The 16,444-nt window shown below is 47.3% G+C and overlaps 1 protein-coding gene across 5 annotated transcripts in view; it reads left to right on the top strand.

Moving 5' to 3' along the window:
• The window catches only part of LOC123757259 (tRNA pseudouridine(38/39) synthase), a 143,517-nt gene that overhangs the window by 56,268 nt on the left and 70,805 nt on the right, over positions 1–16,444 (top strand). For all 5 annotated transcript variants that reach the window (XM_045740783.2, XM_069323795.1, XM_069323796.1 and 2 more), the window contains exons 3-4: positions 1,920–2,065; positions 12,995–13,156. In XM_045740783.2, coding sequence (XP_045596739.2) covers positions 1,920–2,065; positions 12,995–13,156 — 308 coding nt within the window. The remainder of the gene's footprint in view (positions 1–1,919; positions 2,066–12,994; positions 13,157–16,444) is intronic.

Raw genomic sequence — 16,444 nt, 5'->3', positions numbered from 1 at the left:
CTCGACTGGTCGAGGTGGGGGTTCCTGTACCTCTTTCCCCCAGTTCGGCTGTTGCTCCAGGTCCTGACTCGCTTAGAGACTTACCGGGGGAGAGTTGTCCTTCTGGCCCCTTGGTGGCCGGCCCAGCCTTGGTTTCAGGCGCTGGTTGCTCGGTGTCCGAACCCGAGGGTTTTCCCGCGGCTCCGCCTCTTTCAGCAGATCGGGCCGGTACGTCACGTAGCTGGTTCGATCTTCTCCTCAAGTCTTCGCGTATGGTTTTTTTGACTCGAGTCTATCATCATCTCTATGGTGATCAGGTGGCCTCCTTGTTGGTGTCCCACCTGAGGGCTTCTTCTCGGCGGCAGTATGAAGTTTCCTGGCGGTCCTTCCGTTTCTTTTTGCGTCTTCATCGTGTTAGCTCCTTGTCTGTTCGGGTGGTCTTGTCCTTCCTCTCGTGGTTGTTTCAGGACCGTCATCTTATGCCTAACACTGTCGCTTCGTATCGTGCGGCGCTGGCGGAGCCGCTTCAGCTTGCTTTCGGTATCGATGTTACGTCTGCGCCGTTTCGCAAGCTGTCTCGTGCATTGTTTCACCTCCGGCCTGCTCATGCGTCGCCTGAGCCGTCCTGGTCTTTGGACAGAGTGCTCGCTTTCCTTTCATCTCCTCGTTTCGTTGTGGCCCCTTCGGTCCAGGATTGTTTTTCCAAGGCACTTTTCTTGTTGGCTTTGGCCTCTGGGGGTCGGGTGGGGGAGCTTCATGCTCTCCTCCGGCGCAGGGGTTTCTGCTCTTTTGGTCGTGGTGATAGTTTTGTTCGTTTGCAGCCGTCTCCTTCTTTTCTGGCGAAGAATGAGACTGCTGCGTTCCGGAGGGGTCCATGGGTGGTTGATGCTTGGTTGGTCAGGCCGGGGGTGCATCATGTTTTGTGTCCGGTTGCGGCGCTTCGCCGTTATTTGCGCGCCACAGCTTCTGTGTCCGGGGACGCGCTGTGGGTTGATCCGGTTTCCCTTCTTCCCTGTTCGCGGGTTCGGGTCTCTCAGGTCGTCCGCAGGGTTATTAGGTCTAGCCAGCCTGCGGTCTATCCCCGTGCCCATGACGTTCGTAAGTTCGCGGCTCTTGCTGCCGTCTTTGGGAATATGTCTTGGTCTGATATTCGGGCGCGGGGATTTTGGCGGTCGAACAGGGTCCTGGCTGCTCGTTACCTTGTGAATGTCCCTGGCCCTCGTCGGGCCTGTGTTGCTTTGGGTCGGCGGTTGCAGCCAGTTGTCTCGGCTTCGAGTTGAGGGGTGAGCGACGACCGCCTCCCGGGTAAGTCCCTCTTTTTCTGTCTGTGGGTAGTTAGCTCCGGGGAGCCGACGGGGCTCCCCCCAGAAAACCAGCGTTGAATGTAATAAAACGCCATTTTCTGGGTGAGTCCCGGAGGCTCCCCGGCATCCCTCCCTCCCTCCGGTCGGCGGTTTTTCGCGTTTTTGACATCCAGCCTCAAGAACTGAGGTGTGGGTAGCCGGCGCGGGGGGTCTGGGGCTCCCCCTTCCCCCTCCCGGGGAGGGGGGAGCTGCGCAGACAGCGGCGCGGCAGTGTGTGACGTCACACTAATTTGCTTGTTTTCGGTTGGGGAGTTCTATCCACTAGTTCGGTATTAGGTAGCAATTTTAACCAGAATAGGGGTTTGTTTTGGGGCGCTTACCTTTCTGGGTGCCTGTTCCGGTCGATGGCAGACATAGAATGCTTCCAACTACACGGGGGCTTCTATAGGCCATTGCTCCCCTTGCCTCTCTGAGGGGGCCCGGTTCTGGCCGTGGTCCCCGGTAGGCCTAAGAACTCCATACACATGACTGATGCCAAAGTCTGACATTAGCATATCAGCCTGGGATAGCTCCGGGGAGCCTCCGGGACTCACCCAGAAAATGGCGTTTCATTACATTCAACGCTGGTTTTTTCAGGAACTAGAAACTAAAATTAAGCAATTAGAGGCACACAATACACAACTTCGGAACTTACTCACCAAGAGTCAAGACGCTTTAAGTTTGAAGAAAAAAGGAGGAACAGAAAAGAGAGCTAAGAAAGAGCGACATTTTGATTTTACAAGGTAAAGTATGAGTTTTGTTCGTTTTATAATTTGGATATGAAAATTAATTTTGTTGAAGTAGTTGCCTCAATTGCTGTAAAATTCATTGATATGCTAGTAGACTGCGTACCACAGAAAATAACTTTTAGATGTTTTGGTAAAGTGGCTTGCCTACTATTTACACATAGAGATGTAAAAATAGGGCTGGATTAACCTACAGTAGTAGCATTTTCAAAACCCCTCCCACACTAAATATTTGCAATCTGTCTGGTGTCTGTCAGAGAAGGTACATGTTACATGGAATGTAATCAATACCATGTCGTTAATAACATGAATAAATAATTTTGTTCAGATTTAACTCTACTGAGTTAGCTAAGTATGTCAATGTAATTACCTGTCAGTGTAGGTTGCACTCCTCAGTTTGATTGTTGTTTCCGTCTTGGGATATCATTGCGAAGGTAGCCACCTTGATACTGCCAGTCATCACCACTTGTCAACACTTGTCTTCGGGCATGTATTAATGTCCTATTAAAATAAATCTGGTAGTGTTGGGTCGATAATCCAGTGACTCAAACTTCTGCTTATTTGATGGCTCTCCAGGTATTATGCTATTTGCTTTTAACCCTTAAACAGCGCAATACATACAAGATAAAACTTGAACACTTTCCAATTTTTTTCTGCATAATCAACTAGGCAAATGCTCCAACTTTGTCTAAATGATCACAGCATAACTTGAAAAACAAGAGAATCAAAATTAATTTTAAAATTTAATATTGAAAACTTCAGATTTTTAATTCAGAATAAAAAGGATGAACTCTCAACAATTGTTCATTTAATGTTATTATTCTCTCAGAATAGCATATGATCTTCATTTATATCAAATTAGAATATAGGTTTTCAATATAGTTTACTGTAAAAAAAATTGTCAATAGGGCATTTGAAATATGTGGCAAATTTAGACCCCAAAAAATTATAACTCCAAATGTATAAAATTTATGAAAAATCCATTCTGAAGGGATTGTAGAAAAGATAGCTGAGCACACAATATGTCAAAATGGTGATAATTGGTCAAAAACTGTAATTTTAGAAGCCACTCAAAGTTGAAACTCAAGTTTGAGAGATAATTGAAGTTGAAGTTATCAACAATGAATATAGGTAGTTTTAATTCATTAATTTAATTGTATGTTTCAATAAACTTTGGCATTCATACTCGAATATGGGAAAGTTGTAGATCAATGTGTGTTGAAATGAAGTCAAGAAAAAATAACCCCAAAAATCACAAAATATAGGGATAATTATAATTATTATAATGATTTAGGGGATATATTTAGGGTATACTTTATATAAGTGAAAAAGCCCTAATATGGTCCCTAATCATCAAAACAACCTAAAGAGACAAAGAAAATAGAGTTTGAAATCAGAGAAAAAATCAGCAAAAAAAAAAAAAATTAAAAGTTCCAAGTTTTGCGAGTTGTGACTGATTTATTTGTTGACCAATTTTATTCTATCTTCAGACGGTTAGGGAAATATATGCATTCTCCAGGATGTAAAGGTTACAACAAAATCTGATAATAAACAAAGGAGAAAAAACTAAAATAAAAAAAAAAATTCCCCTAAAAAAATATTTTTGGGACATTGATGTAAATAGAATATATTAATATTGAAGAATGTATTTATATGATATATAACAAAATAGAGCATAATAACATAGTTACTCATTATTATTTGTTTTATTATGTATTACACAGCAATGATATAAAGGCACCAACTGCATATCCACTTTGTGGACACTTCTTACTACTGTTCTTCTTCTTCTTTGAGTGTCGGACAGGTGCTTCCATCTCTTTATTACTGCATTATCCTTCAGTTCCAGTTAATAGGAGCTGTTCTCCTTATCAACAAAATGTTGTTATTTTCTGGGGGGGGAGCCCCATTGGCTCCCCTGAGCTTTACCAGGCTGATATACTAATGTCAGACTTTGGCATCAGTCATGTGTATGGAGTTCTAGGGCCTACCGGAGATCACAGCCAGAACCTGGTCCCCTCAGAGAGGCAAGGGGAGCAGTGGTTTTTAGAAACTCCCGTGTGGTTGGATTCATTCTATGTCTGCCATCGACCAGGTCAAGCATCCAGAAAGGTAAGCATTCCAAAACAAACCCCTATTCTGGTTAAAATTGCTACCAAAAGCCGAACTAGTGGATAGAACTCCCAACAGAAAACAAGCAAACTAGTATGATGTCACACGTCACCGCGCCGCTGTCTGCGCAGCTACCCCCTCCCTGGGAGGGGAAAGGGGGAGCCCCAGACCTCCCACGCCGGCTATCCAGCCATCAGTTCTTTGGCTGATGCTATGGGCACTGGTTGTGTGCTCCAGCTCCAGTAGTTGTTTCAACACTGTACCTAGAGTGTGGTGTCTGTTTTCTAGTTGGTGCGTGAGCCGGGAACGAGTCTCCAGTACTCGGGCTGCATGCGCCTAGGATTCCCTTCCCTAGGTGCCATGTAAGTACTGCCCTTGGGGCTTGGGGCCACCTTCCACAAGTTCCTTGGGTTCTGCTTCTGCTAGGCCGTTTACTGCTTGGTTTTTGGCCGCTCTTTGTGTGCTCGGGTGTTCTGTCTCCCTTGTTCCCCTTAGGGTAAGGGGCGGTTTTGCACTGGTGGGGCGCAGGGTATTGTGCAGCTTGTCTCCACCAATCATGGCGGCCGGCTCTGTTCCGCTTGGGTACGCTTTCCTCTTGCGGGGTTTTCTTTTTCTTTTTGTTTTCTACCTGGTGGGGGTCTACCATCGTTCTTCCCCCTTGTGTCCCTTGTGTTCTGAGTATTTTTCTGGTGGTTCCCCCTGCTAGGTCTCCTTGAGTGTACACATCCCGGGGGTTCAGCTCTTAGAAAGTTGTTTGGTAGCTTTGGGCGTCGGTTAGCAGTACCCTGCCTGGGATTACCTAAGCGCGAGTCCTCTTATAGTAAACGCTCGGGACCCTGGGAAACCCTTGGGGACGCGCGGGTCCGATGGATGTGAGCCCAGAGTCCCCCCTCGCTTCCAGCGAGTTTGAGGGTTGCTCTCATCCCTTGTCTCAGGGTGACTCTCTGTTTTGCCTCCGTCTCCTGCCTGTGGGGTCGGTGACACTTTTGACCCAGAGTCCTGCGAGTTTTGTTGCTCGTTGTGGCTCGGTTACCCAGTTGTGCTGATTAAGTGGGTGCGGGCAGCAGGGGCGTTGTGCTTTGCGCCTTGATGATGGCAACGCTCTCGTTTGTTTGCTCCCCGGGAGCCCCGGGGCTGCCCCGTTTTGGTTCGTGTTGGGACTTGGGGATGCTGGTTGCTTAGGTTCCTTCCACGCCCCCTTGTCTTTCCCCTGGATCCTCCCTTCCTGCCTACTTCTGGTTCCTTACTGTCTGTGGGTTCGGGGCGGGGTTTGATTGTTTTGAGACTCGGGCTGTCTCGGGGAATTCCCCTTCCAGGGTAGTGGCGGGGACATTTGAGCCTGTTCCTCCAGCCGTGTTGTAAGAGTCTGCCAGTGGGCTCCCTTCCTTAGTATTTTCGCGGCTGCCCCGGTTTTCTGGTACGGCCAGGGCTTTGGGGGGACGGTTCGGCCCCAGGGCCTGTCGTGTAGGTTCCCAGGGCTGGGGAGGGGCTGACTTGGGGGCCTTGGCCCCGTAGGACCCCGTATGGTTTTTTCTCTTCCTCTAGGCGGGGCTTGTGGTAACGCAGAGTGGGGTTTTCCTCCCCATTCACCGTACGTGTTGTTGGGCGTCGGCCTCTCCCTGGGCTCGGTTCCTTGGCCTTTGAGTCGGTTGGTTCCATCCTGTGGTTGGATGCTCCCCCCCTTCCCTTTTTGGGACAGTGTCTTCGTCATGTTTCCCCATTCTTGGAGTTCTACGTGACTTCTGGTCTCGGGTGCGACTGTGCTTTTATGTGCCTTCGTGACTGGTGTTTGCTTCTGTGCTCTCGAGGGTTCGGGAAGGTTTTTCGCTACTTCCCGTATTATTGGAACGTTTGTCGGCTCCTAGTCCGGGTCGCCGTATTAGGGTACTTGTGGCCCGGTTGAGCTACTTGTGGCCCAGTTGGGCTGCTCGTGGTCCGGTTGGGTTCCCTTTGGGCTCTTTGTCTTCGCTTCGTTGGCCGGTTTTGTTGTTACTGCTTCCTCTTTTGGCTACTTATCTAGTGCAGTAGTCCTGGTTGGCACCTTCCCGCAGAGCGGGTTGTGCGGTTTGGCCAGCATGCAATTACCTAAGTGTAGTTACAGGATGAGAGCTACGCTCGTGGTGTCCCGTCTTCCCAGCACTCATTGTCATATAACGGTTTGAAACTACTGACGGTCTTGGCCTCCACCACCTTCTCACCTAACTTGTTCCAACCGTCTACCACTCTGTTTGCGAAAGTGAATTTTCTTATATTTCTTCGGCATCTGTGCTTAGCTAGTTTATATCTATGACCACTTGTTCTTAAAGTTCCAGGTCTCAGGAAATCTTCCCTATCGATTTTATCAATTCCTGTTACTATTTTGTATGTAGTGATCATATCACCTCTTTTTCTTCTGTCTTCTAGTTTTGGCATATTTAATGCCTCTAACTTCTCCTCGTAGCTCTTGCCCTTCAGTTCTGGGAGCCACTTAGTAGCATGTCTTTGCACCTTTTCCAGTTTGTTGATGTGCTTCTTAAGATATGAGCACCATACAACTGCTGCATATTCTAGCTTTGGCCTAACAAAAGTCGTGAACAATTTCTTTAGTATATCGCCATCCATGTATTTAAAAGCAATCCTGAAGTTAGAAAGCGTGGCATAGGCTCCTCGCACAATATTCTTTATGTGGTCCTCAGGTGATAGTTTTCTATCTAGAACCACCCCTAGATCTCTTTCTTTATCAGAATTCTTTAAAGATTTCTCACATAATATATAGGTTGTGTGGGGTCTATGTTCTCCTATTCCACATTCCATAACATGGCATTTATTAACATTAAATTCCATTTGCCAAGTGGCGCTCCATGTACTTATTTTGTCCAGGTCTTCTTGAAGGGTATGACAATCATCTAAGTTTCTTATCCTTCCTATTTTCTTAGCATCATCAGCAAACATGTTCATATAATTCTGTATACCAACTGGTAGATCATTTATGTAGACAATAAACATCACTGGTGCAAGTCCTGAACCCTGTGGTACTCCACTTGTGACATTTCTCCAGTCTGATACATTGCCTCTGATCACAGCCCTCATTTTTCTATCAGTCAGAAAATTTTTCATCCATGTTAGAAGCGTACCTGTCACTCCTCCAATATTTTCCAGTTTCCAGAACAACCTCTTATGTGGAACTCTGTCGAAAGCCTTTTATAGGTCCAGATAGATGCAGTCAACCCAACCATCTCTTTCCTGTAATATCTCTGTTGCTCGATCATAGAAACTGAGTAAATTCGATACACAGGATCTTCCAGATCGAAAACCATACTGTCTGTCTGATATTATATCATTTCTCTCCAGGTGTTCTACCCATTTAGATTTAATTATTTTTTCCAATATTTTGACTATTTCACTTGTCAATGATACCGGTCTATAATTAAAGGGGTCTTCCCTGCTTCCACTTTTGTAGATTGGAACTATGTTAGCCTTTTACCACACATCAGCTACAACTCCTGTAAACAGTGATGCCTGAAAAATCAGTTGAAGAGGAATGCTGAGCTCAGGTGCACATTCTCTCAGAACCCATGGTGAAACTCCATCTGGACCAACTGCTTTGTTCTTATTTAGCTCCTTGAGCATTTTTTCCACTTCGTCTCTAGACACCTCTATGTGCTCTATGTTGTTCTCTGGAATTCTTATTGTGTCTGGTTCCCTGAAGATTTCATTTTGTACAAACACACTTTGGAACTTTTCGTTTAATGTTTCACACGTTTCCTTTTCATTTTCCGTAAATCTATTTCCCATTTTCAACCTCTGAATATTATCCTTTACCTGCAATTTGTTGTTTATGAATTTATAGAATAGACCTGGTTCTGTTTTACATTTGTCTGCAATCCCTTTTTCAAAATTTCTTTCTGCCTCTCTCCTCACTGCCGTGTAGTTGTTTCTCGCATCTTTGTATCGCTGGTATGTTTGGGGGTTCGGCCTCTTCCTGTATTATTCTATTTTTGTGTCTTTTGGTCTCTGGCCCTCTCGCACTTTCTGTTGAACCAATCCTTTTTCCTAGTTCTGCTTCTGTTTTGGTATAAATTTTTTTGTGCCTTTATCATATATTTCACAAAACCTGACATACATCTCATTCACTTCCTTGCCTAGCAACAAGTCTGTCCAAGAATACTCACTAAAAAAGTTTCTACGGTTGCCATAATGTCCTCTCCTAAAGTCAGGTTATTCGATTGCATCGACCATCATATTTTCTTCCAGATTATAACGCATTGCATACTTTATTCCCAAAAAGACATGGTCACTTTTACCCAAGGAAGGAAGGTACTGTATGTCAAATATTTCTTCCTCCTTCCTGGTAAATATCAAATCTAGCATGGAGGGAACGTCCCCTTCCCTCATCCTCGTAGCTTGTTTAACATGTTGATACAAGAATGTTTCCAGGATGAGGTCTACAAATTTACAGGTCCAGAAATCTTCTGTTTTAGCTTCACATGCTTCCCAGTCTATGGATTTCAAGTTGAAGTCGCCGACTATCAACAGTCGTGAACTATCGTTATCCGCTCTCGCTATGATCTCTCTCATTATTGTTATAAGACCTTCTCGTTTACTATCTAGCTCCTCCTTTGACCATGTGCTGCTTAGCGGTGGACTATATGCATTTATGATCATTAGTTTATCATCCTCATGTACGCATGTACATGTGTACACTGTGTGTGTGTGCTCATGTGTATACACACATGTGTGTAACATATCTTGTGTGTTTGTGTATATGTATGTGTATATACATAATGTGTATATGTGTGTGTACTTTTTCTTTCGCAAGGGGTTCTGTTCCCTTCTCTGTTGACGGGGCGCTGGGGGAGCAGCTTGCTCTGTTGACTCTCGCATGGTCCCACTGTTGGTGGGCGCTTTTGGTTGTCTTCCGGCCTCTAGTGGCGTCGGTGGACAGCTTCTCCCCCTTTGGGGGGGGTTCAGAGCTGGCGGGGTGGGCTTCTCCTGCGCTTCGTCATGTCATCTTAGTGGGTGCGCTGGACGTGGTCCAACGCACCCACCTTCTGGGGTTCCCGTCTGCTCTTTGCAGTCATGGGCCTTTCGCATCTGCAGTCCTTCTGGACTTCTTCAGTCTGCGGCCAACGGCTATACCACGTTGAGAACACCGCTTCTCATCTGATCAGTGAAGTTAAGCAACACCCTGGATTCTATGCCCTCCTCGGAGGACTGTTGTCTCCTGTCCGGCTTCTGTTGGGGCCGGGTGCCTGGATGGTGGCCCTGGACCTCCAGGTCACTTCTTGGTACGTTCCTCTCCAGTTTTCTTGGACTGGCACAGTTGGTGGTGGGGCTTCAGGCTTGCTTCTTTTGTTCCCTTCCCTATTTTGTAATGGGCACTTGGTATATATATATTTTTTTGTTCTTTTTTTTTTTGCATCTTAAACCGGATCTTAGGCCCTGTCTGAGATATGATGTCTGGCCTACCTCGACGACTGGCTGGTGTGGGCTCCCAGTCAGTCCGCTTGTCTGCTCGCCAGGGGTGTGGTTCTTTCCAGATCTCCGGGTTTGGTTTCCTGGTGATCTGGAGGTCTTTCCATCTGTTTCCGTCCCGGGTTCGGACCTGGGCCTTGTTTAGGGCTATTGGGCCACTCATTGTCTTTCCCTCCAGAAGTGTTACTGCGGCTGTGGTCCCGCCTTCGGCTGTACATGAGGGGGTCCCGGGTTGCTCAGCGGTTGCTTGAGCAGTTGTGTGGGAGTCTGAACTTCGACGTGCTGGTCTGCCCGCGGAGTCGGGTTTGGCTTCGGCGGCGTCTGTTTGGTTCGTTCGGAGACTCCCCTTCCGCCTCTTGCATTCATTGGGTTCTTTCCTCCGGGGATCTTGTGTTGGTGCTGCGTCACCAGCTTCTTCCTTGGGGTTTTCGGGGTTCCGTGCCTTGGAACCTCCTCGAGCCTTCGCTCGATGTGTTCACAGACGGGTCATCTCTCGGCTGGGGCTTTGTGACCAGTGCTCACCAGGTCGGCCGAGGTTGGTGGAGTCTGTCCATCCGTCGGGCTCACAGCACGGTTCGGGAGTTCATGGCTGTCTGGTTTGCGCTTCGGAGGGTTTGGGTCACTCTGTGCTCTTCCATTCAGCTCCGTTCGGACTGTTCTCTGGCAGTTCTTGCCGGTACCACGGGGGTTTGGCTAACCGTGAGGTTCATGTCCGGGGTGTGTCCTACGTCCTGCCAGACAGCTGTCTCGGTTCATTCCTCTCTTCGCAGATTGGCCAGTCGTCGCCGACTCGTTTTGTTGGCTCTGTCGGACGTATGGACTCCTGGCCTTGGATGTCTTCGAGTTGGCGTGGTCTAGGCATCGCCCGTTTTATGTGGCGCCCTTTCCCACCTGCGAGGCATTCACAGTGGATGCTTTTCGACAGGACTGGTCGAGGTGGGGGTACCTGTTCCTCTTCTCCCAGTCCAGCTGTTGCTTCGGGTTCTGGCTCGGTTGCAGCCCATTCCCACGAGAGCAGTCCTTATGGTTCCTTGGTAGCCGGCCCAGCCTTATTTTCAGACGCTGCTTGATAGGTGTCCGAACCCGGGGCGTTTTCCCACGGCTCTGCCTCTTTCGGCAGGTCGAATCGGTCCGGTATGTGACTGGTTCGGCTTTCTCCTCGGCTCTTCGCGTCTGGTATTTTGATGCGGGTATCACCATCTCTGTGGTGTTCAGGTGGTTTTATTGACGGTGTCCCACCAGTGAGCTTCGTCTTGGCGACAGTATGACGTTTCGTATGCTTTCTCGTGTTTTGTTTCACCTCCGGCCTGCTCATGCGTCGCCTGAGCCATCCTGGTCCTTGATCAGGGTGCCTTCTTCTCCTCAGTTTGTGGTAGCCCCTTCGGTTCAGGTTTCTGCTCTTTGGTACTGGTGGTAGATTTGTAAGTGTGCAGCCTTTCTCCGTCCTGGCGACGGTCGAGACGGCTGCTTTCCGGAGGGGTTCTTGGGCTATTGATGCTTGATTGGTTTGGCCGGGGGTGTGTCCTGTGTTGTCCAGTTGTGCTTTTTGCCGTTGCCTGCGTACCGTGTCTGGGGATGCGCTGTGGTTGATCCGGTTCCCCTCGTCTCCTGTTTTCTGGGCTCGGGTCTTCCAGGTCATCCTCAGAGTTTTTCATTCTTCCAGCCTGTGGTCTGTCTTTGCGCCCGTGCCGTTCAGATGTTTGCAGCTTTTGCTGCTTTGTTGGCAACGTCTAGGGCTCATTTCCGGCGCAGGGACTTGAGTATCATACAGGTTCTTGGCCGCCCATTCTTTATGTGCGTCTACTCCTGTGCGTTCTTGTTGCCTTGGGTCGCAGGTTGTGACCTGTTGTCTCAGCTTTGCGTTGCAGAGTTTATGGCGGCCGCCTCCTGGGTTAACCCTTTCTTTTCCTTCTCTTTGGGTATGAAGCTCCAGGGAGCCATAGGGGCTCCCCACAGAAAGCCAGTGTTGAATGTAATGAAACGCTATCGACGTCTTTTTCGCGTTGGTTGATGCTTAGCTTCCGAACTGAAGCTTGGCAGCCGGCGCGGTAGGTCCGGGGCTCCCCCCTCTCCCTCTCGGGGCGGGAAGGGCTGCACGGACGATCGGCGCGGCACTAAAGTGTGATGTTTGCTTGTTTGCTTGTGATTGTAGGGAGTTTCTACCTCTCTGTTCGGTTTTATTTTAGTTTTTTACCATGTGGGGTTTGTTTTGTTATGCCTACCTTTCTGGGTGCCTAACCCCGGTCGATGGCAGATAAGGAAAACCCCAACCACAAAGGGGGTTTTCCAGGGCCATTGCTCCCTGAAACCTCTCTGAAGGGGCCAGGTTCTGGCACTGGTCCCTTGTAGGTCTGAACTCCTTAGCTAATGTCCCGGTCTAATAAAACATACATTAGCCCGATAAGCTCCAGGGAGCCTCCGGGGCTCACTCAGAAAATGGCGTTTCATTACATTCAACGCTGGTTTTATTTAGAGCCCCCTTTATAACATATATACAGGTCCTGAACTAGCTTACTCAGTCAAATGATGTAAAATAGCTGTAAATAAAGTTAATTGCTGACATAGCAAGGATATTTGTATTCAGGATACAGTATATGTCTTATGGATAGGGAAGATAGTGGCAGAGTGGAGACATCCAATACTGTACATGCAGTAGAAATATCTTTGATTTAAAATAAATGCATGAGTTTCACATTGTTTGACGGGAAGTATGATAGGTTTATAATGGTCTCCAGCCATCAACTATCTTCCAGGATGCAAACACACAACAGTCAAATAATTCCTAGATACTGAACAAATCCACAAGGGCCGTGTTGAGCGTTCGAACTTACGCCTGGGATGATCCTCAGACTCTGCCTTAGTCGACTAGGCCACGACATGATTTGTTCATTTGATGCATCACACTATTGTGATTTCTGTGTGTATTAAAGTGAGGGCGTAGAGGTAATTCTTTTGACCATGTCGTGACCTATCGACTAAGGCAGCGTCTGGGATCATCCCGGGCGTAAGTTCGAACCCTCATCACGGTCCTTGTTGATTTGTTCATTTGATGCATCACCTTATTGTGATTTCTGTGTGTATCCTAAATACTGTATCAATTTACTGTTAGATGAATGGATGTTCAGGTGCATAGAAATGTGCTCAAATGTTTCTTGCCTGGGAATGGAATCCAGGACCACTAGGTTGGGAGCTAACTTGATTAAACATTTGGTTAACATGTGTTAAATAAAAAGAAAGAGATGCAGTGTGAATTGCTTGTAGATGAGGTTGAATGTAATAGTCTATTAGATAATCTCTTCATATTTATTAAATTTATTGCTGAAAATGTGTTAGTTATTGGTAGACTTGTCTTACTTTCAGGCACTCCAAAAGACATGTGCTTTTAAAGTTTGCATATCTTGGCTGGGACTACCAGGGTTTTGCTGTTCAAGAAGACACTCAACAAACTATTGAGAACCAGTTGTTTTCAGCTCTTCTCAAGACACGAATGATAGAATCAAGAGAAACTTCAAATTACCACAGGTAAAATCTTTGATAATTGATATAAACATGAGCATTGCATGTGTTTTGAATATAAAGTGAATAAATATTTGATGATAGAAACAAGTGGTATTAAAATGTCCTCAAATATATGTACAGCTGAGCCTTAGTGTCTGAGGATTATGTTCCTTAAAACCATTGCACTGAGCAAATTTGTGGATCAAACTTTTTTTTATATAGTTGAAATTTGGATTACATTTCACAAATTTAAACAAAATCTATCATTTGAGCTATCTCATTTGGCTGTTTCTTAAAGTAAGATCAGCTGTGTCCAAAAGGCAGACAGGCTGGAAGACAGTCTGGCATTAGCACTATAGTAATTTTAAAGCATTACCTACAGGGTCATTATTGTGCTTTGGGGTCAAGAGATAAGGCTATCCAACCAAGGCTGATTAACAGACGACTATTCATACAAACTTGAAGCCTTACCAAACCCGCTCTTGGCTACCTGCATTGACTACCACCAGGTGGCTGCTCCACTCTCACCTCTGACCCAAGCAACCTCACATTTTTCCTGACTGTCACATGCCATTCAGCAAGTGGGAGCGGGGTTTCCAGTTAAATTTAACTTGTTTGCTTCTGTGAAGCTTAGTTTATGGTGTGCAGCGAGATATGCCTCTGTGAACTGCTTAATGGTTTTTGTATCCCTCTTTATAAACCATTGAGCATCCCTGATACATTTGTGGTTTGCTCTCTCACTTCAGTAACTGTTGTGCACAACAGTGGAGTTTAGACCAGGCACTTCAGTTATTGTAGTCACAGAAATCTTTAGCTTTTCTTTGAGCTGAAAGCCTTAGGTAAGTTATCACATGAGTACTCACTCATTGGCATCTTGAATTGTTCCTCATCCTTCAGTCGGGTGTGGAGGTCATAATGTGTCTTGTCTTTGAACTTTTGGACTCAGAGTTTGTGTACCAGTGCTTGTGGAGCAGGGTAAAACACCTTGGATACATGAAAAACTCTACTTAAAGCAGCATAAATGCTTTTGATTTTTTCAGACTGGAATTTTCATTCAGATTCTAAGCTAGAACAGTGCAGCACACTGCCAGCATACATGTTTTTGCTTGGGTAACATAATATAGAACTTTTCTGTGGAGAGCCCCTTCAGCTCCCTGGAGCTTTACCGGGCTGATGTATATATATTAGACCATGGCAACAGTCAATCGATGGAGTTCTAAGCTTAACGGGGACCAGCACCAGAACCTGGCCCCCCTCAAGAGAGGCATGAGGAGCAATGGCCTATAGACACCCCCCATATAATTGGAAGCAGTCTATGTCTGCCATCTACCTGGTTAGGCACCCAGAAAGGTAGGAATTCCAAAACAAACTACAGCTGGGTAAAAAATTGCAAACCGAAAGCCGAACTAGCAAACAGAACTCTCCAAATAAAAACAAGCAAACAAGCATGACATCACCTTAGTCACCGCACCGCTATCTGCATAACTCCCTCCTTCACGGGAGGGGAAAGGGGGTGTCCTAGACCTCCCGTGCCAGCTAGCCAACCTCAGTTCATGAGGCTGTTGTATTGGCAACGGTCGATCAACTCTGGCTCCATCCTTTGAGCAGTGCTGCATAGCGGTGTTGTTGTTCTGTGTTGGTGATGTGCGAGCCAGGAGTAACATAAGAGTACTGGGGCTGCATGCACCTAGGGCCGCCTTCCATAGGGGCCATGTAAGTACTACCCTTGCGGCTTAGGGTTAACTTTCATGAGCCATTCGGGAGAGGCTACCTCCGAGTGGTTCTGTTGCTGCTCGGTGATTGACCACTTGGGGTTTACCTGAGGTGGTTCTTACTTCAGTTTGGCTTTGGGTAGGAGGTAGCATCGTTGCTGGCTGGGGTGCAAGGTACTGTGCAGCTGTCTGATATTCACATAGCAGCCAGTTTTGTTCCCCCCGGAGACGTTGTGCTTTTGCTGGGTTTTTCCTTTTTCGTTTTGTTTTGCCTGGTGGGGGTCAGCCTGGAGTGGCTGTAGGACCACTTGTATGGTTTTGGTGGCCCTCCGCCAGGTCCCCGTGTTTGCACATGTCGCAAGGATTCAGCTTTTAGTTTGTTTGCTTGGTAGTTCTGGGATAACCGATTAGCAGTATCTTGCCTGGGCTTCCCTTAGCAGTCAGCCTTAGGGCCCCCTGGGAACCCCCATTGGGGCTCGTTGATCCGATGGAGTCCCACCTCCGAGTCCCATCTCGCTTTGTGTGAGTTTGAAGGTTGCTCTGTCCCCTTGTCTCAGGGTGACACTCACCATTTTTGCCTCTGCCATGCTGCCTATAGGGTCTTCTGCTTGCATTTGGGGTGGATGTCACTTCTGCTTTGTTCCGTAAGCTTTCTCGTGTGTTGTTTTACCTCCCAGCCTGCTTATGCACCACCTGAGCCTTCCCTGGTCTTTAGACCAGGTGCTCTCTTTTCTCTTTCCTCGGTTTGTGGTGGCCCCTTTGGTTCAGGACTGTTTTTCTGAAACTTTTTCTTGGGATTATCCTCTTGTGGTTGGGTCGCGGAGCTTCATGCTCTCCTTCAGCGCAGGGGCTTTTACTCTTTCGGTCCTGGTGGTCGGTTTGTTCATTTGTAGCCCTCTCCTTTTCTGGCGAAGAATGAGACTGCTGCTTTCCAGAGGGGTCCTTGGGTTGTTGATGCTTGGTTAGTTCGGCCGGGGAGCATCGTGTTTTGTGTACGGGTTGCAGCTCTTCGGCGTTACTTGCGTGCCACAGCCTCTGTGGCAGGGGACACGCATTGGGTTAACTCGGTTTCCCTTCTTTCCTGTTTCAGGGCGCGGCACTCCCAGGTTGTCCGCAGGATTATTTAGTCCAGCCTGCCTGGCTGCTGTTTCTGGGGGAGCCCCTACAGCTCCCCGGAGCTATCCAGGCTGATAAGGAAATCGATAACTTTGGCATCAGTCGATGTAGGTGTAGTTCTAGGGCTACCAGGGACCATGAGCCAGAACCTGGCCCCTTTAGAGAGGCACGAGGAGCAATGGCCTATAGATATGCGCATGTGATTTGTAGAGCATTCTATATCTGCCATCGACCGGGACAGGCACCCAGAAAGGTAAGTGCCCCAAAACAAACCCCCTATTCTGGTGAAAATGACTAAAATAGACAAACGAGTGAACAGAACTCCCCAAATGAAAACGAACAAACGAGCATGACTTCACACGAGCCATGCTGCATGTCTGCACAGCTCCCCCTCCCCAGGATGGGGAAGGGGGAGCCCTAGACCCCTGTGCCGGAGATCCACACCCCACTTCTTCGGCTGATGGGATACGGCATGGGCATGTGG

This window comes from Procambarus clarkii, chromosome 13, assembly GCF_040958095.1.
Source record: "Procambarus clarkii isolate CNS0578487 chromosome 13, FALCON_Pclarkii_2.0, whole genome shotgun sequence".
NCBI lineage: Eukaryota > Metazoa > Arthropoda > Malacostraca > Decapoda > Cambaridae > Procambarus > Procambarus clarkii.
This window is presented reverse-complemented; position numbering and strand designations above follow the sequence as displayed.